This window comes from Terrapene carolina, unplaced genomic scaffold, assembly GCF_002925995.2.
Source record: "Terrapene carolina triunguis isolate 2854851 unplaced genomic scaffold, T_m_triunguis-2.0 Scaffold96, whole genome shotgun sequence".
In the NCBI taxonomy this organism is placed as follows: Eukaryota; Metazoa; Chordata; order Testudines; family Emydidae; genus Terrapene; species Terrapene triunguis.
This window is the reverse complement of record NW_020664447.1, coordinates 4,895,670-4,917,942: the sequence shown is the minus strand read 5'-3', so window position 1 is coordinate 4,917,942 and position 22,273 is coordinate 4,895,670. Positions and strand designations below refer to the sequence as shown.

The 22,273-nt window shown below is 41.0% G+C and overlaps 1 protein-coding gene across 1 annotated transcript in view; it reads left to right on the top strand.

Moving 5' to 3' along the window:
* The window catches only part of SBF2 (SET binding factor 2), a 580,351-nt gene that overhangs the window by 540,032 nt on the left and 18,046 nt on the right, over positions 1-22,273 (top strand). The window contains exons 33-35 of the mRNA XM_024196200.2: positions 252-437; positions 20,256-20,382; positions 21,822-21,949. Coding sequence (XP_024051968.1) covers positions 252-437; positions 20,256-20,382; positions 21,822-21,949 — 441 coding nt within the window. The remainder of the gene's footprint in view (positions 1-251; positions 438-20,255; positions 20,383-21,821; positions 21,950-22,273) is intronic.

The following is a 22,273-nucleotide window of genomic DNA, read 5'->3' as shown; positions in this document are numbered from 1 at the left end:
GCCTGGCCCCGGATTTTCCCGGACATGTTCGGCTTTTGGGGATTTCCCCCCGGACGGGGATTTGAGTCCCCAAAAGCCGGACATGTCCGGGAAAATCCGGACGTATGGTAACCCTAAATATATTTTAATGCTTTTGATGCCTTGCAGTATATAAAAACAAGTTTAGAACATTTCAGTTTGTTGAACAGAACTCCAGTTTTAAATATGATATATCTAATATTAATGCCAGTGCACTCTGTTTTGTGATCTAGGTGGTGTCTCTGGTGCAATTACTCAGTGATCCATTCTACAGGACACTTGAAGGCTTCCAAATGTTAGTGGAAAAAGAATGGCTCTCTTTTGGTCATAAGTTCAATCAGCGTAGTAATGTGACCCTCAGTTGTCAGGGTAGTGGATTTGCTCCCATTTTCTTACAGTTCCTGGACTGTGTGCATCAGGTAAGCATAACAAATCTATGTCTATTCAGTGTTTGGAAAATGGATGCTTTGGGCCATCATTGCAGAGCTATTAATAGATAATGCATTGAAAAAGAAATAGGGACTTTCCTTTCACTCTTATGAGAGAAGATTTCCCTTTTTGCAGGAAAGAAAGGGAAAATAGTGAAGCTATTGGTAGAATGATAGAACGTACACTGTCCCTGCTAAGTAGTAGTAGCTGGTATTGTGTATCATGTAAGGTGATTTACAGAGGGATTTCCAATAGAAGCTCTGTGAGTTAGAGGCAAGCTTCACATAGTACACGAAGGAGCTTAAATCACAAGAAGGCTTTACTGAGCTGGTGCAGACAGTACATTCATTTTCTACAAAGAGAATGTCAGCTGTCCTGTATGTGGCAGCCAGCTCTTCTCTTTGCAGGTAGACTTTTCACTCCATCGGTTTTGGAAGCAGAAGAAGCTTATACAATAGTTATAGAGTTGGTGGTGTTTCAGAACTCTTCAATAAAACTTCAGTCTGTGACTTCATTTCTGCTTCATGCTAAGGTCCACAGATCTGTTACAATTATACTTCAGCCAGCTTGCATCTTTGGGGCAGAACTAGACCTGTCAGTCATTGACAGCAGGGGAATGCCCCAGCGCCTGAAGTTCCCTCCCTTTTTTCTGCCTCAGGTGGCCAGCAGCTCAGCCAGCCCATCCTGCTGCAGAGCTTTTCTGAGGGAAATTCCAGTTTTTGTTTAAAATGTTTAGTCTAAATTTCAGCTCAGTAATGTGCCTGTTTCATTCCCAGCTGTGTCCCAGGGCAGTTTTTGATTTTAGGGAGATTGTCTTCTTAGCTCTGCTTCCCATTCTGAGACGTTTGCAGCAGCTGGGGCTGCTACAGGCTTCAGGGAGCAAGCTAGGTTGAGAAAAGCCAGAGACAAAAGGAAGGGTCTGTGTCTCCTGCTGCCCCTTAGCAAGTGTCTCACTGGGGAGCTCAACCAGTTCTGTGGGCAGGACCCATTTTCTCTCTCTCAGCCCCATCTGGGTGGGGTCATCTACCCCCTTCTCCAAGCAGGAGAGAATGCAAGAAAGATTAAAGAAGCTGATCTGCTAGACAAGAGGCAGCTCAAGTCAAACAAGGTTACCTCAGCCCCCTTCTCCATCCAGCAGCAAAGGAGACAAGAAGGCAGGCAGGATTGGAAAAGAACTTGGCTCCGAGGCAGGCATCCCCTCCTCCCTCATTACAGCCCAGATGCAGCCAATGCCAGCAAGTTCTGTAACGCAGGGATTCTCAACCTTTTTCTTCCTGAATTCCCCTCCCTCCCTGCCCCCCCAACATGCAATAAAACCTCCATGGCCCACCTGTGTCACCACAACTGATTTTCTCCGTATAAAAGCCAGGTCGGCATTAGGGGGTAGCGAACAGGGCAATTGCATGTGGCCCCATGCCACAGGGAGCCCCATGAAGCTAAGCTGCTCAGGCTTCGGCTTCAGCCCCAGGTTGTGGGGCTCAGAGCCTTAGGTTTCAGCCCCATGCAGTGGGCCTTTGGCTTTCTGCCTGGGGCGCCAATGAGTCTGATGCTGGCCCTGCTTGACGGACACCCGAAACCTGCTCACGGCCCCCCTGGTTGAGAACCACTGCTGTAAAGCATTTTGGGGCTACATGTTTCATTTGAAAGACATTACAGAAAACAAGGCCCTGACCCTGCAACCACTTCTGCCCCGGGATAACGTCACTCCCCGTACAGTGCCCCTGCGCTCAGCCCCGGCTGGGAGCGTTGCCAGGATCGGGGCCTCACATTTCACTGTGATAATTACCGACAGGCCCAAGCTGCCCACCTGGGCTCCACGCATGGGGCCTGAGCCTGCCGTGCGGCCCTGCAGGGCAGCTCGGGGTCGGAGGGCAGGTTGAGGAGGGCCAAGGGGGATTTCGCCTTTCGGGGGCCGGTTCCAGCCCGCTGCCGGGGGAGGGGTGCTGGGAGCAGGGGCTGGCCCAACTCAGGGCTACTTTACGCGAGGGGTCAGTGAGAGGTGGAGAGGGGCGCGCATGATCCTCAGCCCGCGGCTGCCCAGGGTTCAGTCACTTCCTACTGCCTCGGAGGGCGCAGACCTGCCCCGCACCTGGTTGGCTGCCGGCGGCGGAGAGGGGTGGGGTGATGCGAGCTGCAGCAGGGGACAGGGCAGCTGGAGTGCAGCGCTGCTGGAACTAGTGGAGCCTGCGGCTGGGGCGCAGCGGCCTAGGGGCAGGCTGGCCATGGGGGGGCTGAAAGAGGAGCTGCTCAAGACCATCTGGCACGCCTTCACCGCCCTGGACCTGGACCGGAGTGGCAAGGTCTCCAAGTCCCAGCTCAAGGCAAGTGCGTGAGGGAGCCTGGGGGCGTCAGCTGGGCTGGGGGGAAAGCGTCCTCCGCCCCACCCCGGGGCTGTCCCTCTCCCTGCCTTTTCAGGCAGGGCTGCTGCTGGCAAGGGATCCCGGGGATGGAGCAATAGCAGGGGCTTTGCAGGTTCTTGCCCTGGGGCCTCCTGGCTGTGATTCCTTCCTTCTCTCTCCCCCCCGCCAAGAGAGAGCAAGAGGAAGGAAGCAGCTTGTGACCATCCCAGGGTTGCTGCTGCTGGGGAAGCAAAATCAGCAGCCTGTCTTTTGTTCCTGCTCTTTACAGGGGTGGGGATGAAGAGCAGGAGCCTGTGAGCCTCCCGCAAAGCCCTGGGACAGTTGTCTCTGGGAGGCTTGGTGCTTTGGCTCCATTGTGGCACTGTTGGATACCCCGGTCAGGACAGCGTCAGACACATTGACACTCTCTTGAGATGGCCCCAAAATGGTGGGGCTGACTTTGAATACAGGGAGGGTCTGGAAACCTGTCCGGACACACACTTGGACTGTCCTGGACATAGTACCCTGATGTCCATCTTTGCCACCATATAACTCTGTAAAGTCACTTGGCGCCTCCCCTAAAACCTGCTCGTGGCCCCTCCAGGGGTCCCCGGACCCCTGGTTGAGAACTACTTCTGTAAGAGGCTTTTGGGCCCAGCCTTCTGGTCATGCTGCCCCTCTGTAACAGACCTTCCCTTTCAGGATGCCTACTCATATATCGAGCCAATACATCCAGTGGGGAAACAGAACTATCTGGCCCATGTGAATCCCATGTAGTAGGTTGGGGTAGAATTTCTGGGGAGCCCACCATTGGGCCCCAGGCTAGTTTCTTCCTTGAGGGACTCAGAAGGGGTGGCATGGACCGATGGCTTTTCCAGTTCCTTTCCACCACTCCCAGTCCAGGACAGAACCCTTCTCTGTGCATAGCCTTTCCAATGTTACTGCTCAAACTTTGGCTCTGAAAATAGTTTTGTAAATTGTTTTTCTTAGATAGGTAGCTTAGTTAAGTCTAGTTAGATAGTTTGGGATTTGGGGGGTTCCCTCCCTTTGTTCTCCCACCATTTGGTATGCCCAAGGTTTCAAGCTTCAAGCCCTGTCTGTCCTGTCCCTGGTTCTTTCTGACTAGTGACCATTGCTAGAGCTGCCTGTTTTGCCTTGGGGAATCGCACGTTCCTTCAAAAAGTGATATCTGTTGCTCATTTCCCCTTGTACTAGGCAGTCTCAAGAGTGCAGATATTTAATGGAGATGTCCTTGAAGCCCCAATCTGATCCTGCCCCCTCCTGATCCCCATCTCACCGACATGAGCCTCCTGGTAGTGTCCTGCCAGCACCAGCGCTCTCTAGCTAGGAATCCTCCAGCAGAGTCAAGGACTCCACTAAATGGAGGCATGAGGAGGGTAAAGATGAACACCCTCATTAAAAGAAGGACAAACCACTCCATACGTCCTCTAAGAAAAAGCCTGCTTCTCCTCGTCTCTTACCACCAAGTGAGACTCTGTGCCACAAGGTGGGTTCAACCCGGAGCTCACAGGCAGCATGGGATCGGCATCAACAGAACTGGGAGCTACCATCATTCCGAAGCCATCTCTGACAGGGCAGGACTGACCCCTGCATCACACAAGGGAACTTTCACTGTCTGCATTGATGGTACTGCACAGTACAAATACTGCTGCATCCAAACTCACACTGATGGATCCATCCATACCCAAGGCTCCTGCCAGCTCTCCTCCCATTAGACCTTGATATACCCTTTTCAAGGATCTGGCGATTTACACATATCTCCGATCACCAATTTTTCTGACACAATTCTATCCTTGCACCATCAGCACATCATTTGCCAATCCTGAGCACCAGTCATGCCATAAGTGCTCCAACACCATCGGTACCCTATTCGCCCATTCCTGCCTCTGTCCATACGGTCTTAAGACACATTGTACCATCAGTTCCACCAATAGAGCCAAACAACCCCTACTCCAATGGTTCAGAAACAGGACTTGATCCCAGAGAGGACTTCCAAAGCCTCCCGGATGCCTCCAAGTCCTCATGACCCACATTGTTGGGCTAGAGACCAATGGTACCCCCCTCCTTGCCGCCTCATGGTTATGATCCCGCCCACTGGCCATACTGGGGCTCCTGTGATCTGTACTTTTGGGCCCCAGACTATGAGGACCCCAGCACTGCTTTCAACAAAGATCACCTCCCAAACAGGAGCAGGAGCAACTGATACAGGATTCAACTGATAAAGAATTAAAGAAGGGTAATATAATTAATGCCAATCAACATGGGTTTATCAGAAAATGAATCCTGTCAAACTAACACATCTCTTTTGATGAGATTACAAGTTGGTTGATAAAGGTAATAGCATTGATGTAATATATTTAGACTTCCTTAAGACATTTGACTTGGTACTGCATGACATTTTGATTAAAAACCTAGAAAAAGATAAAATTAACATGGCGCACATTAAATGGAATAAAAATTGGCTAACCGATAGATCTTGAAGTGTAATTGTAAATGGGGAATCATCATTGAATTGGGTGTGTTTTTAGTGGGGGCCTGTAGGGATGAGTTGTTTCGTCCCTGTGCTATGTAACATTTTTATCAATGACCTGTAAGAAAACAGAAAAATCACTGATAAAATATTCACATGACACAAAAATTGGGGGAATGATTAAAAAAATAAAGAGGATAGGTCACTGATACAGAGCGATCTGGGTTGCTTGGTAAGTTGGGCACAAGCAAACAACATGTTTTAATATGTAAATGTATACACGTAGGAACAAGAATTTAGGCCATATTTACAGGATGGCCAACTCTATCCTAGATAATCAGCTGAATATGAGCTCCCAGTGCAATGCTGTAGCCAAAAGGGCTAGTACAATTCTTGGATGCATAAATGGGAATTTTGACTAGGAGTAGAGAGGTTATTTTACCTCTGTATTTGGCACTGGTGCCACTGCTGCTGGAATCCTGTGTCCAGTTCTAGTGTCCACAATTGAAGAAGGATGTTGATAAATTGGAGAGAGTTCAGAGAAGAGCCATGAGAATGATTAAAGGATTAGAAAGCATGCCTTATAGTGATAGACTCAAGGCGCTCGATCTATTTAGCTTAACAAAGAATAGGCTAAGGGATGACTTGATTACAGTCTTCAAGTACCTACTTGGAGAATAAATATTTGATAATGGATCTTCAGTCTAGCACAGAAAGATATGACACAATCCAATGGCTGCAAGTTAAAGCTAGCCAAAGTCAGCCTGGAAATAATAATTAACCATTTGAACAATTTACCAAAGGTCATAGTAGATTCTCCATCACTGGCAATTTTTAAATCAAGACTGGATGTTTTTCTAAAAGATCTGATCTAGGAATTATTTTGGGAAAATTCTAAGGCCTGGGTTATACAGGAGGTCAGACTAGATCAGTGGCTTTCAGCCTCTGCAGACTAGTGTACCCATTTCAGGAGTCTGATTTGTCTTGCATACCTCCAAGTTACACCACACTTAAAAACTACTTGCTTACAAAATCAGACATAAAAAAAGTGTCACAACACAGTTACTGAAAAATTGCTTACTTTCTAATTTTTCCCATATAATTATAAAAATCAATTGTCATATAAATATTGTACTTACATTTCAGTGTATAGTATAGAGAGCAGAATAAACAAGTCATTGTATGAAATTTTAGTTTGTACTGACTTCGCTAGTGCTTTTTATGTAGCGTGTTGCAAAACTAGGCAAATATCTAGATGAGCTGATGTACCTCCTGGAAGACCTCTGCATACCCCCCAGGAATACGTGTATCCTGGGTTGAGACCTACTGGACTAGATTATCACAATGTCCCTTTTGGCCTTGGAATTGTGAACCTACATAAACAAACAAGGGGAAGCAAAGTCCAGCCCATTCTGCAGGGAAGCAATCAAGTTCTGAAACTGATGCATTCAGCATCAAATTATCCTCTCAACAGTGCACCTTTTAGAAGTAATATGCTCCCTGGTGGACAGCCTCAGGAGGCATTTTCACAAGGATCACAAGTGGAAGCTCCGCTCTTTGGTGATGCAGTATATTTTACAACAAGGAAACAAGGAGTGCCCAGCCTACTGCTCTTGAGTTGTCCAGGGGCACAATTCAAGAGGGGATGTTTTCCTGGTACAGTGGTTGGACCCATTGATTTCTGCCTTCCCTCCCATCACCCTACTACTTTGTGTCCTCAGGAAGATCAAGCAGGACAAGGGAACTGTAATTATGATAGTATCATGGCGGCCAAGGCAGTTGTGGTTCACCACTGACCTATGGGATGGCCTCTTGCCTATACAAATACCTACAAATGTTTCTAGACCTATTGTCTCAGAATAGAGGCAGGACCATCCATCCCAACTGGAGATCCCTCCATCTCCTGCTTTTTGGATGGACAATGAATTTAGAGAGATCCTGCTCACAAGAGGTCCAATCTTGTGACCTCAACCTGGTGCTAACTGCACTCGTGAACCTGAATTTGAACCCTTGACCTCTTGCTACCTCCTACACCTGTCTATGAGAGGGGCCTTGCTAATGGCAATCACCTTTGCTGGAGGAGAGGGGGAGCTCAGGGCCTTTATGGCAGACCCTCCTTATACAGTGTTTCACAAGGATAAAATATCCTGAGATTTCATACCAAGTTTCTCACAAACATACCTTCTGAATTTCACCTGAACCGAACTGTTCACTTGTCTGTCTTCTATCCCAAGTCTCATGATAACAGGGAAAACAGGAACTTCCACTTCCTAGATGTACAAAGAGCTCTAGACTTCTACTTACACAGGACAAAACCCTTTCGGAAGTCTCCAAGATTGTTCATCTCCATAATCAAGAGAATAAAGGGGTAAGCAGTCTCTTCTCAAACATTCTCTAAATGGATTTCCAGCTACATCCTCCTATGCTATGTGTTTATAGAGGCGCCTCCTCCTCAGAGGGTCAGGGTTCATTCAACTAGATCCCAAGCTGCCTCGGTAGCATCCCTACAAGTTATTCTCCTCTTGGAGATCTGCAGAGCAGCAACTAGGGCACCATTCTCACTTTTACTAAACATTATGCCCTGCTTCAAGTTTCTGCCGAGGATGCTTCCTTTGGTTCAGTGATCCTACAATCAGTGGTGCAGAACACTTCCTACTCCCCTCCTCCTCAGCATGCACTGCTGGGGAGTCATCAGCAGTGAATACCTAAAGGGACCAGATCTTGAAGAAGGAAAGTTACTTACCTTATAGTAACTGTAGTTCCTCGAGGTGTGTGGCCCCTGTGGATATTGCATGACCCACCCTCCTTCCCCTCTGCTCGGTTTCTCACTTGATTCACAGTAGAAAGGAACCGGAGCAGCGGTTGGTTCACACCATCCCTCATACTCTCAGTTCAGAGTACAAGGAGGTATAAGCATGGATCAACGAACACTGCTATTGAAATATTTTCCATTCTCAGATGCATGGTGCACATCCCCATCCACAATTAAAACCCGTAGGGACCATGCATCTCAAAGAACTCCAGGTACCATAAGGTAAGTAGCCTTCCTTCCCACCTGGGCCGGCTCTACCATTTTTGCCACCCCGAGCAACAACAAAAAAAGCCGCTCGGACTGCCAAAGCAAAAAAAAAAAAAAAAAAAAAAGCCGCTCAGACTGTGCCACCCCAAGAATGGACGGAATGCCGCCCCTTAGCATGTGTCGCCCCAGGAACGTGCTTCCTCTGCTGGTGCCGGAAGCCAGCCCTGCTTCCCACCAGGAGTGCTTTATTGTGGATGTATTTGAGTGTCGACGTAAAAAAGTCAAGTCTCTGTAGTACAACGTTCTCAGCATATTCAAGAAAATGAAGTTTTGTAAACATCTCAAATGCTTCATTAGGGCATCAACCTTACTCCAACCCTGCAAGTCATAGAATACCTTGGAATCTCATTTTGCCCCTTGCTGCATTACCCAGTTTGAACCTCCACAGGAGGCATTGTTATGTGTCCTATCCATTAGAGTAGGCTTCCCAGTGGCTACGATCTACAATCAGATGAGGTTTTTAAATTTGAAGTTGGGAGCCTTCTCAAATGACCCACTATTGTACTTTTAATTCAGACACATACTCCTCCCAACTGTGATAGCATTAATTCCCTAAGGAAATCCAAGAAATATTCCTCTTTTGGTTAAGCAGTATTTAGGAGCACTAATAATCTCAGGTAAGAGCAGTCAGGACTCCAGTACTAAGATCTGCTAGATGGTAATTTGCTCACCAAATTCTGCATATTGGTCATCCAATCTTAGCCAGTGCCATTTCCTTTCTTTTGGCAGATGTATTCTCCACACCTTAATGCCCAGAGGAAGATGTATATTACAGGCAGGGCCAGAAACACTGGCTATTATTAAGAGTGTGTGTGTATTTATTTCAGAGGAGCAGCCGTGTTAGCCTGTATCCGGAAATTTGTTAGTCTCTAAGGTGCCACAAGTACTCCTTGTTGTCAGTAGCTACCGGTGTGGTGCTCTGCTCTTGTTCGATGATGATAACAGTCGGCTGCATGCGTGTTCCCTGTGTGTGCTGCCCCAGCTCTGCGCAGATAGCTGACACAGCAGACCCCGAGAGACCCCCCCAAAGACCACAGACTCTAGTAAAGTACGAAGGAACCCGAGCCAGGTTTATTGTCAAATGAAGCACAGCAATAGTTTCCTGTAGACTCTACAAGACATACTACGAATTTGTGCCCCCTGGCAATGGACCGGCTCAGTCAGTGGCGGGACTTTCCTCTGCCCCCTAGGCCGGACAAAGATGTGCACTCTGGGACCTACTTTTATACAGTTACAGGACAGATTACTCATCCCTACTGAGGTATTGAGGTACAGCCCCTTGGCTCATTAGGGTGCTGTCTCCCCTTTTGATCATGTTGTTTCAAACAGATTTGTCCATCATGCTGTCCTTTTGACCCTGTCTTTAAGATGCACCTGCCTGTTCCTTATTATATCTGTGGAGTGTTCTGATGTCATCTTGGCACAAGTTCCTCTTATTAGCACTTATATGTGGATGCACCTGCTTCTAGCAACCCTCTTCTCGCCAACTTCTGTGAGTGGGGCCTGCCTCTGGCTCACAGCCCAGCTTTTGCTTAGCAATGCCTGGAAGTACTTTGCTTCAGGCTTCAGGCCTCAGATCGGGCCTCTGACACAAGAGTTTGTTTCAGGGCCTCATCTTACTACACTCCTGTTCCTTTTATATTTATTTATATAATTATAATGTGCCTTGTTTTGAATTTCCATATTTAATTATCCTGTTTCCCACCTTGGAGAGAGACTGCTATGAAAATCCCAGTGTAAGGGATCTCTGGACCTTAGCACAAAGAATAGGAAAATTTATCCATGCTTACCTGAAAATTTCCTTTCTTCCGGTAAAAGGTCCACAGATCCGTCTCACCCTGCAGAAAACCAGATCATCCAGAATAGAGATGGAAATTGATATCCAAGGATTTAAGTTTGTAATCATTAGGTAGACTGCTGTACAGTAGGAGAAATAGATGTTTTTCCTCCAAGTATATGTAACACCATCTGTAATTTAAGAAATTAGATTTGAATTATCCTGGCCAGGGAAGTTGTCTCAACAGGAGGGAACTTCATGTTCTCCTGTTGCCAGTGACTGAGAGGTCTGGTTCTGCCCAAGCTGCAAGCAGGATGAAGTACACATCTGTGGACCTTATTATTCAAAAAAAAGGAAATTTTCAGGTAAGCATTGATAAAGTTTCCTATTCTGCCCATCTTTTTCGAATGCAAAGTTGATGTAGCCGTGTTGACCCAGCATATTAGAGACAAGGTGGGTGAGGTAATATCTTCAACTTCTGTTGGTGAGAGACAAGCTTTCAAGCTTACACCGAGCTCTTCTTCAGCTCTAAAGCTTATTTCTCTCATCAACAGAAGTTGTTCCACTAAAAGATATTACGTCACCCACCTTTTCTCTCATCTTTTTTGGCCAATTTAAGTGTTTCTATTATACTCCAAGCTACATTTCTCTCTGTAAAATCAACTATTTATTTTTTCTAGGATAAGCCATTCATTTACCAGAATTAATATTTGTATAGTGTCCTTTAAAAAATAAGAGTAAATTATCTATTTGTTTTTGCTTTGGCTAGTGAGTATCATTTAGATAGTTTTTTCTATATAAAAACAACGAGGAGTTCGGTGGCACCTAAAGACGATCTTTAAAATTAATGAGGGTATTTTTAAAATACAGTAGCAGCTTCCCATATGTGGTACTGTGTATTTTTCTTACCTATTTTTTGTTTAGTAAGTGATACAAATTATTAATATTTTGAACAGACACACTTTACACAATAAGCTGTATTTCTTGCCTTTTACCTTAGTGTTTAGTCTGTGCAGTGTATATTATACACCTCTTAGCCTCTGCTTAGCAAAAGGTTGTAAGCTAAGTATTTGATATAGAATCATAACTATGAATAAATTATCTAGGAGTAGTTCATAAAACTTTCTGAAGATAGTCTTTTAGCCCATTATGATATGTTGTTGTCTTAACAAATTCTAACAATATTGCTACAGATTTCAAGGGTATGATTTTTGAAAGTCATCCAAATTAATGTGTATGCTTACATAGAAATTTGTCTTGAAGAATCTGATCCTAAATATTTGTACTATGGTGTTTCTATGAGTAGTGCCCTATGTTAGTTTGTGTGCAGCTAGATACATTATTATTATATATTATAATCAGACAAGAATTTGATCCTAAAATTTAATATATTACAATCTGATATTCAAATATCCCATAAATAAACACTGAGGAGAAACATTTGGTCTCTCTTTAAATCTCTTTTTTAACCATTCGTTTCAGTTTTAACATCTTGAGTGCAATAAAACTTTAGAGCCAATGTGCATAAATTTGTCAGTTATTGAACTAAAGTTACAAAGAAAACATATGAAACAGTGATTCCTAAATTAGAACTGCATCATCTTTTAAAAAGTCATTGTTTATGCCAGTATCTCCAGGTGTCAGCTAAATTATTAATGCTAAATCATGTTTCACAATAGAAACATCTGGCAGATAGTCTCATTGCTTCTAAGAAGATGGGGTGAGTTAAAATGATGTCATTACAGGAAGCTCCCCTTATTTTATACTTCAGCTATATCTATTTGGTATTTTGATAAATATAGCTCAACTGTATACTGAACAAATGATGCTCCAGAATTTAAATAAAATTCTCTATCAATTTTAGGGTCCAATCCTGCAAAGAGTTACATATGTGAAATACTTTGTTTACATTAGTAGTTACAATGAACTCAGTATGACTACTCCCATGAAGTTACTCAGCTGTTCATGTGTTTGCAACAACAGCTTCTTAGCGATTACTAGATATTCTATAGGATATTTAAGAATTTTTTTGATTATTTCTTTAAATCAAATTAATATTTATTTGCATTGAGATTACAAAACTAAAAGTTATTATAAAACTGGAAATCTACAAAAGAGTATTCTGAAGAGAACTGAGTAAATTCTGGAACTTCAAGAGTCTTTATTCTAGTCTTTATTTTAGTTACAGTATCAGAAACATCTGTATGTTTACTTAGCCAATTTAGGTATTCATTATATATGTATTACCATTTAGGGTAGGAATTTCAAAGGAATCTAATGGTGCTAAACACTCACACCCTGATTTACATTTCTGGGTTGCTTATGTGAAAATTGCATCATTGTTAACCAATATTACAACCTTTTATACAAGTTTAGGGTCTGATCCCTTTCAAATCCATTGACTACAATGGGGACAAAAGCTGATAAATGATAACTCAATATACTTAGCCTTTTAATGGGGTTAACTAACCTGCAATGACTAGTGACATCTTTTTTGTGTTTATTTGTAATCAGTTAAATAATCCCAATTACCTTCTATTACAGTAGATTTCCAGGGCACACAATTCTCTCATTTCTGATTGTCTGAGCTACATTTTATCAGGGACTTTTGACCCCAGTAGCTCACCACTAATTTGAATTTTGCAGATTGTACTGTAGTTGGAGAAATAAATGCTAACAGTGATCACCTAAGCCAGTTCTGGCACCTGTTCCATATCCAAGTATGCAGAAATCAACTGTTAAAACACAAAATAATAGCAACTATGTCATTCACCTTTGTTCTCTCATACTGCAAATACACCTCTACCTCGATATAACGCTGTCCTCGGGAGCCAAAAAATCTTACCGGGTTATAGGTGAAACCACGTTATATCGAACTTGCTTTGATCCGCCGGAGTGCACAGCCCCCGCCACCCCCCCCCCGAGCACTGCTTTACCGCGTTATATCAGAATTCGTGTTATATCGGGTCGCGTTAGATCAGGGTAGAGGTGTATTTTAGATTAATAATTGTTTTCCCACAGAAGTAAATTGCATTATAGTAATTTCTACAGTTACTTTAGCTCCAGTTGAGAAATTATTTCATTCTCTACACCTACATCTCAGCGAGGATTTGAACAACAGTTTATTTTTATTGCCCTTTAAATTTGGTAAACTACTTATTGGCAGTTAGGCAGAAATTAGGATGCTGTAAAATTCATGACGAACAGCAAATCTGTTGATCTATAAAAATATCCATCCTTTGCGCAATTCACTGAAAAATTCTTAACATGGAAAAAATGTATGAAACGACATATAGAGTGCATATTTGTAAATATAGCTTTTGTGATCTGTCAGTTTATTATTTCATATCCAGAATTAATGTATTCGACCACTTTTAAATCTGTGCAGGCCAATAAAAGCATTGTAATCTCACTATAATTTTGTCTTTTTCTTCTCCTTTTTATAAAGAAATCTGAAAAGCTTTTTCCTTTATAAACTTGGTCTTCCACAATTTTATTATGGAGAAAATTACATTTTTGAAAATTATGTCTTACGCATCTGTATTGTTACAAAAGCTATGAGAGTTTAGCAGTCTGCATTATGGAAATAGAGGGGACAGAATAAGCAAGTATGCACAGAACTGGAAGTTCCTAAGGTGGCTTAATATTTTAGATATCTGCCTACTAGCTAACATTCAAATGAGAATTCATTGTCTGAAATACTATATATGCGCCTATCTATTTCTATAGGGATTTTTCCTATATTATTCCAATCCATCACTGCTATACATTGGTACCTAATTTCTTTTTGATGGATTCAGATTCAGAAATTTGTTAAACTAACACATCTGACACTATGCTCCCAAATCAACTCTCGCAGAAAAACAATCAAAGACAAACAGCATGTCACTTGTGGGTGAACATTTTTCAAACAATGTATCTGACCTCTCAGTCCTTGTCCTCAAATGAAACCTGCACACCTTCAAAAGACAAGCCTGGGAGCTTAAATTCATAACTTTGCTAGACACTAAAAATAATGGTTTTAATAAAGACACTGGATGTATGGCACATTGCAACAATCTGTAACCCACTAACATCCCTTTTTGACCTATGAATGACTGCAGAGGGGTTAACTGGCCACTTCACTTTGTGTGGTCCCTTAAAACATATGTTAATTATTTATGCTAAACAATCTGTTCCACCTTGTATCTAGCTATGACACTCTCAATACCTTTCCCAGACCTGAAGAAGAGCCCTCTGTAGCTCAATAGCGTGTCTCTTTCACCCACAGAAGTTGGTCCAGCAAAAGATACTGTTTCATCCACCTTGTCACTCAAGATTTTTAGCATTTCTGAACATCTAAACCTGAACCACATAAAAGCAGATTTGAGTATTTAATGCCAATTGAGCATACTCCCATGATCTTCAGGGGTTTCCAGTTAGTTTGATATATTGTAACTGTAGTGATTAATGATAAACATTTCTTCCCTGAGGTGGGTAAAAGAAGGGAGATGGCTGAAAAAAGAGCAGAAAGAAAAGTTGAGAGGGAAAATGAAAAAGAAAGGAAGAAAATGAGAAATAAAAGCAAGAATACTGGGAATATTGCAAGAATAAAATGAGTATGGAGGCATTAGTGTTATGATAGACAAAGCCCCATGAGATTTATATTTCAAGTGATCCATTTAATTGGTAGCTCTGCTTGTGTTCTTAAAATAGTGTATTTATCTTCATTTCATCTGAAGATTTACATACGGTTTTCTTAATTTTGAAAATGAAATTAAAAGGTGACAAAAGGAAATTGCCACATGATGTTGTTCAGGCCAAGAACTTAGCAAGCGCTAAAAGGAATTAGACATTGAAATGAATAACAAGTATATCCAGAGTTGTTATAATTAATGCTAACAAATTTTGGAAGGGGTATTAAAGCTCATGCTTAAGGGCTTAAGCTAGTCTCTAAATATTAATGATTAGAATGAGACTTTTTGTGGCGGGGGCAGATTATCCCATGTCAGTCTACTGAAGAATTTTTGCACCTTCCTCTTAAGCATCTGGCACTGTTAGACAGGATACTGAACTAGATGGACCTTTAGACTGATCCACGATGGCAAATCTTCTGTTCCTAATTGAGATTCTATATTATGTTCATTCATTTAAATATATAGAATTATAAGTATGTCATGGCAAGACAACTTTCTAACATGTTTTTTTTCTTAATGTAATTGTAACATTGATGACTCAAAGTGAGAAAAACAAACAGGTCAATTGGCACTGCTGTGATTGATGCAGTGGTGTCAATTTAGCGGGTCTGGTGAAGACCCGCTAAGTCGATGGCAGAGCGCTCTCCTGTCAACTCTGGTACTTACGTTATTCTTGTAACAGAAGTAGCATAACTTAGGTTGACTTACCATGGTAGTGTAGACAAGGCCTAAGGCAAAGTACCTGCCATTGCGCTCTCTGTGTATTTCTACTAGGATAATACTCAAAATTGGTGGGGTCTGAATAAAGGTAAGCAGGAAACTTTGTTTTTATGCTTCCTTTCCAAAAAAAGGTCCATCCTCGGATATTGTGTGTGACAAAGATATCCCACGTGCAGTGTGAAATAATGACTAATAGAGACAGTTTAGCCCAGAGAGAGCAGCATAATCATGAATCAGATTTGTCCAATTTTTTTATATACATATAAAAAATATATATAAAAATATATTAGGGCTGTCAGCGATTAAAAAAATTAATCGTTATTAAAAAGATTAATTGCGTGATTAATTGCGCTGTTAAACAATAATAGAATACCATTTATTTAAATATTGTGGATGTTTTCGAAATTTTCAAATATATTTATTTCACTTACAACACAGAGCACAAAGTGTACAGTGCTCACTTTATATTTATTTTTGATTACAAATATTTGTGCTATAAAAAACAAAAAGAAATAGTATTTTTCAATTCACCTCATACAAGTACTGTAGTGCAATCTCTTTATCATGAAAGTTGAACTTACAAATGTAGAATTATATACAAAAAAACTGCATTCAAAAATAAAACAATGTAAAATTTTAGAGCCTACAAGTCCTCTCAGTCCTATTTCTTGTTCAGTCAATCGTTCAGACAAACAAGTTTGTTGACATTTGCAGGAGATAATGCTGCCCGCTTCTTGTTTACAATGTCACCTGAAAATGAGAACAGGTGTTCACATGGCACTGTTGTAGCTGGCGTTGCAAAATATTTACGTGCCAGATACGCTAAAGATTCATATGCCCCTTCATGCTTCAACCATAATTCCAGAGGACATGTGTCCATTCCGATGATTGTGTGACAGGTTGGACCTCCCCGTCCGGGATGCCACCTGATGTACTGGGGTTTCACTAAGCCTCTGCTGCTCCACCAGCCTGGATTCCCTCTCCCTGTTTTGCTGAATTAGGCTCCCCGGCTTCTTGCAGCACATACACACAGGTAGGGCCACACCCAGCTACAGACACAGACTGAAGTCAGCTCTGTGTGAGAGGACTCACCCAGCACTCACGTGCACACCCCCTTTGGGAGATAAACCCTAAATAATACTGTCTTGTGCGGTAAAGAAAGATCTGCACAGCGCAAGCTCATAAAAATTCTCCCTCTCCCTCAATGTGGAGAGAGAGATGCATAGCTTCTCCCCTCCCCTCCCCCCCAGATATGAATTGCACAAGCTGGGTTATGTTATAAACAAGAAATAAGTTTATTAACTACAAAAGGTAAATTTTAAGTGATTATAAGGGATAGCAAACAGATCAAAGCAGATTGCTGATAAATAAAAAATGCAAACTGAGCTTAACACACTAGATAGGTAAGATATAAATTAGCAAATTCTCAACCTGAGTGATAAACGGGGTGGCAGATTCTTAAGGCACAAGTTGCCTTGGCTTTCCCAGGTTTTCATACACAGGCTAAAAATTCTTCTAGCCTTGGACCATCACTTCCCACAGTTCAGTCTTTGTTTCCTCCTCAGGTGTTTCCAGGTGTGTTGCTTTAGAGAGAGTGAGGTCCCCTCATAATGTCGTTTCCCCCCTTTTATATCTTCTCCCTGCCTTCTGGAAAGCTCTTTTGCTGTGACCTGGATCAAACAGTTCCCATTGTGTAGTGCTATATCTCAGGTGTTTCTATTGTACACAGTTCCTGGGGTAATCCTTGTGCTTGTGTGCATTTCCTCAATAAGCCATTAACATTGTTTGGCCTTTTTACTGTCATACCTGAAAGGCTACTTATGGGTGTTTACAACCTCCGGACATGTTTCAGCAGCACATATATAGCCAAACTTCATAACTTCACACACAACGATAGCACATACAATCCAACGAGATATTACTGTCTAGCAGATCAAGACTTTTAGAATGGCACCTCACAAGGCATACTTTATATAAGACATATCCTAATTACATGACAGTGGTGAATATTGAGGTGTCAAGGTGTAACAGGTGGGTTGTGCTCGATAACGATCCAAAGCAGTGCAGACCGACGCATGTTCATTTTCATCATCTGAGTCAGATGCCACCAGCAGACGATTGATTTTCTTTTCTGGCGGTTCGGGTTCTGTAGTTTCCACATCAGAGTGTTGTTCTTTTAAGACTTCTGAAAGCATGCTCCATACCTCATCCCTCTCAGATTTTGGAAGACACTTCAGATTCTTAAACCTTGGGTTGAGTGCTGTAACTATCTTTAGAAATCTCACATTGGTATCTTCTTCGCGTTTTGTCAAATCTGCAGTGAAAGGTGTTCTTAAAACGAACAACATGTGCTAGGTCATAATCCGAGACTGCTATAACATGAAATATATGGCAGAAAGCAGGTAAAACAGAGCAGGAGACATACTATTCTCCCCCAAGGAGTTCAGTCACAAATTTAATTAACACAATATTTTTCTAACGAGCATCATCAACATGGAAACATGTCGTCTGGAATGGTGGCCAAAGCATAAAGGGGCATATGAATGTTTAGCATATCTGGCACATAAATACCTTGCAATGCTGGCTACAAAAGTGCCATGCAAACGCCTGTTCTCACTTTCAGGTGACATTGTAAATAAGAAGCCAGGAGTATTATCTCCCGTAAATGTAAACAAACTTGTTTCTCTTAGTGATTCGCTGAACAAGAACTAGGACACTTGTAGGCTCTAAAGTTTTACATTGTTTTATTTTTGAATGCACTTATGTAACAAAAAAAATCTACATTTGTAGGTTGCACTTTCACAATAAAGAGATTGCATAACAGTATTGTATGAATTGAACTGAAAAATACTATTTCTTTTGTTTATCATTTTTACAGTGCAAATATTTGTAATAAAAATAATAATATAAAGTGAGCATTGTATACTTTGTATTCTGTGTTGTAATTGAAATCAATATGTTTGAAAATGTAGAAAAAATCCAAAAAATATATAATACATTTCAATTGGTATTCTATTGTTGAACAGTGCGATTAAAACTGCGATTAATGAAAAAAAATTTGAGTTAATTGCGTGTTAACTGCGATTAATTGACAGCCCTTATATATATATGTTTACCAATAGATTTATAACCAGTTACACTACTTTTGGGGGTCCTGTTAGCTCTACAAAGCAGAACATTCCCTGTAGATTAGTACTAGATGAATAATCTTGTTTTCAGATGGTTATGCATTCTAAACTCCAAGTCTCCAGGACAATATTAGGAAATGATCTGGTTCCAGAATACAAAGTTTTAAAACAGTTAATATTTTAGTAGAAACTTTTGATAGTCAAAATTCCTTTTCTAGACTGTAGTTCCCCAACAACAAGAGCACCTGAACTCGAGAGGTGCTGAGCACAGAAATTCCCATTGCTTAGCTTGAGCTATTTACTGCCAGATTATAAGGAAACATGAAGAGGCAAATGTGATTTTTTTTTTTTTCATTTGAAAATATTGCTGGTGCAGCAAGTCTAGCTGGTAGTCTTCTCCACTATCATTCAAGAAGCTGGAGTTTGATTCCTGATACTATCTTTCACTCCTATCTGCAGGGCATCACGGTTGTATAGGAAATGCATTCAACTTCTGAATGTGAGCATCTGATGTCACTGAGCAGTGATTCTTTTAGATTATTTAAAGAGTGATATTTCAGAGGGAGTATCATCCAGTTATCAGCCAGAAGGATAACTGGCTTGGAAATGGGGAAGATAAAAGTAAAGGAAAATCTGGAGAAACTCAGGATTTTGGCACGTGGAAGTTAAAGACTCTTTCCAGACTGATGGACCCTTGTCTATTTGAAAAGCCCATATAATTCTTTGTAAATTGTTAGTGTATTAGCCCTCATAGGCAAGTCTAAATAACAAACTATATGTGATATAGAGGAAAATATAATTAAAGAAAATCTCCAGCTTAGATTCACAGTGATCATAAACAGTATAGGATGAAAAAGGGATTATTTTCAAAATTATGAAACATACTTTGACAATGTCCTTGTAACTTTCAATATTTTGAAGACTTATTTATTTAACTCATCCAACTTGTCTCTTAAGTTAATATCTCCTATTGGACTTACTTCTGTTGGTGAAAGAGACAAGCTTTCAAGCTACACAGGCTCTTCTTCAGGTCTGCTTGAACCATCGTTACTTACTTAGCTATCATTCCAATATAAAGCAATGTCCCATTTACGCAAGTTAACTTTGGCCTAACATGAGTATAGCTAGATGTGGGATACTAGATGCTCATTGCAGATGAACCAAATTTGATGTTAGGGGGAAATATATCAAACTTTGCAAATACTTTGGAAAATGGAGACTAAGCCTAATATGAAATAGCTTTTGTGAAAGTGGTGTCTGTTAAAGCAGCCAAAGATAGCTATACTGTTTATGCAGAAAAACTTCTGTGCTTTTAAATTGAAAATTAGGATCACACTATCTATAGTCTAGCATTTTGATGGAGCAGACATTCTATGGTTTAACTCAGCTGCAAAATGTCTTAAATAAAAATACTAGGAAAAGAACCTGCATAAATGGATCCATAAGGAGGGTAGGTAAGACAGTGGGCTTTAAGTACATATTTGTTATCAGCATTCACAGGGTTATTACTTTGTCATTATATTTTACCTTACTGTCCTTTAAACATTCTTGTTTTACTGTAGTCAATGTCTTTTTTCCCTTCTATTTATATTTTGTAGATTCACAACCAGTATCCAACAGAGTTTGAATTCAATCAATATTTCTTGAAGTTCTTAGCTTTCCACTACGTTTCAAATAGATTTAAAACATTTCTTCTGGATTCAGACTATGAAAGACTAGAACATGGTATGTGTAGAAGAATGTGGTTGATGCTCATTCATTTTTTTCATTTCTTTATTATTTTACACTTTTGCCTTTAATTAATATTTAGTTCACAGGAGTCTTGCCATTGTGAGATGGTGCTAATGATTACATTGCAACCAACTAGAAACATAGAAAAACTTACCATGTGCGATATAAGTGCCTGAGGTGTACTGGAATTAATTCTGCGTACAGAGTCATTGGCAGTTATATTTGGTGAATGAATAGTTCCTGAACCATGCTAAAAGGGAAAGAATAAAAGGGTAAGAGAAATGGAAAGAATAGTTATAATTGCCAGAACCTTGCTTCACTTTCCAGTCCACTCACTTAATACAATTTCCCCTTCCATCTGCCTGCTCTCTAAAGAACTTTTGTTTTTTATTGTATTTATTTTTTAATTACAGAAAAGAGGTCCTGGGATTCATGAGATTGTATGGCATTTCCATAAAGGAGAGCCTTTTTCCCCTTCCTCGTGAACGCCTGTGTTTTTCTTTTACTTTCTTCCTCTATCTCTTGCAGGCTAACTTGCTTCATCTAAGGCCCCACCTCCCTTCTGCATTCTCAGCCCTACCTCTGTCAGACTGATCACTCAGTCACATCCACCTTTCTCAGGCTTGTCTCTGAGCATATGCAAGAAGCAAAGGGGTAGTGCAAACTCTGAAATGAACAGTTTTCACAGAGAAATCAGGTTTTTCATGGCAAGCAGTCAATTTAATGCGTTCTGTAAAAGTCCAAACGACCATGAAATTAATCCAGGCACTGAGCAACCATTCTATTTCTGCACAAAATACTGATTTGTATGTTTTTTAACTATGATAAAATGACACTAGTTTATGAGACTCCCAACAGGGTGGTGATGCTTTCAAATATCACCACGCCAAGAAGGAAATAGTGGCTTCAGTGAAGTCAATGACAAAACTACCGTTGACTTCAGTGGAGCCTGGATTTCACCCCAAGTCTCTGCTCTCAGACTTGTACTTCCCAGTCCACATTTCAGGTGGTGATATTTCACAATAGAACAACAATGTATCACAAGTTATTGAATAATTATAACATTTTTAATGTGTATATATAGTACACTAAGTGTCAGCTAAAGTGCAAAAACAAAAAGTAAATTTAGAACAAACCTTCTCATTAACAACACCTCAAGTACTGCAGTAGGCTTCAGAATAAGAATGCAAATGTCGCATTATAGAATGTTTATTTTCATATCAAGTTGGTGTTCAGGCAGCAAGAATGGCAATTATACTGCACCACATAAAATTCTTTAATGTTATTTTCATCAGTTCAGACCTCTTAAGTATTGGGCATTTTTGCAATGTTTTCATTCCTTGATAAATGTCATAAAACAAAATCCTTCTGATTATGCTTTACCATTTGTTACATGTCACTATAAATCCTTCTTTTACCTTTTTTTCCTATAGGGACATTGTTTGAAGATAAAGGAGACAGGCATGCCAAAAAGGGAATCTGTATTTGGGAATGTATTGAAAAAATGCACAAAAGGAGCCCCATTTTCTTCAATTACCTATATGCACCTGTTGAAACAGAGGTATGATATAGAAACTTCTTTGTTGTTTGTTATTCTGAATGATTCTCTAAGCAGTTTGCCACTTGTTGAATTGGTCTAGACCAGTTTCAGACATTTATTATGCTAAGTAACCCTGCTGAAGAAATGTTAAGAAATATTAATAGATCATTGCAATTTCTCACTAGTTTATATCACTAGTCATGCAAATTATTTAAGACTCATATTGGTAAATTGTAAAGGGGAAAGTCCTAGAACATTTACTCATCCACGTGTGTCCCACTGACATAAAGAAGACTACTTAGGTGCATGACATAAGATTAATTATGTGAGTAATGATTACAGGAG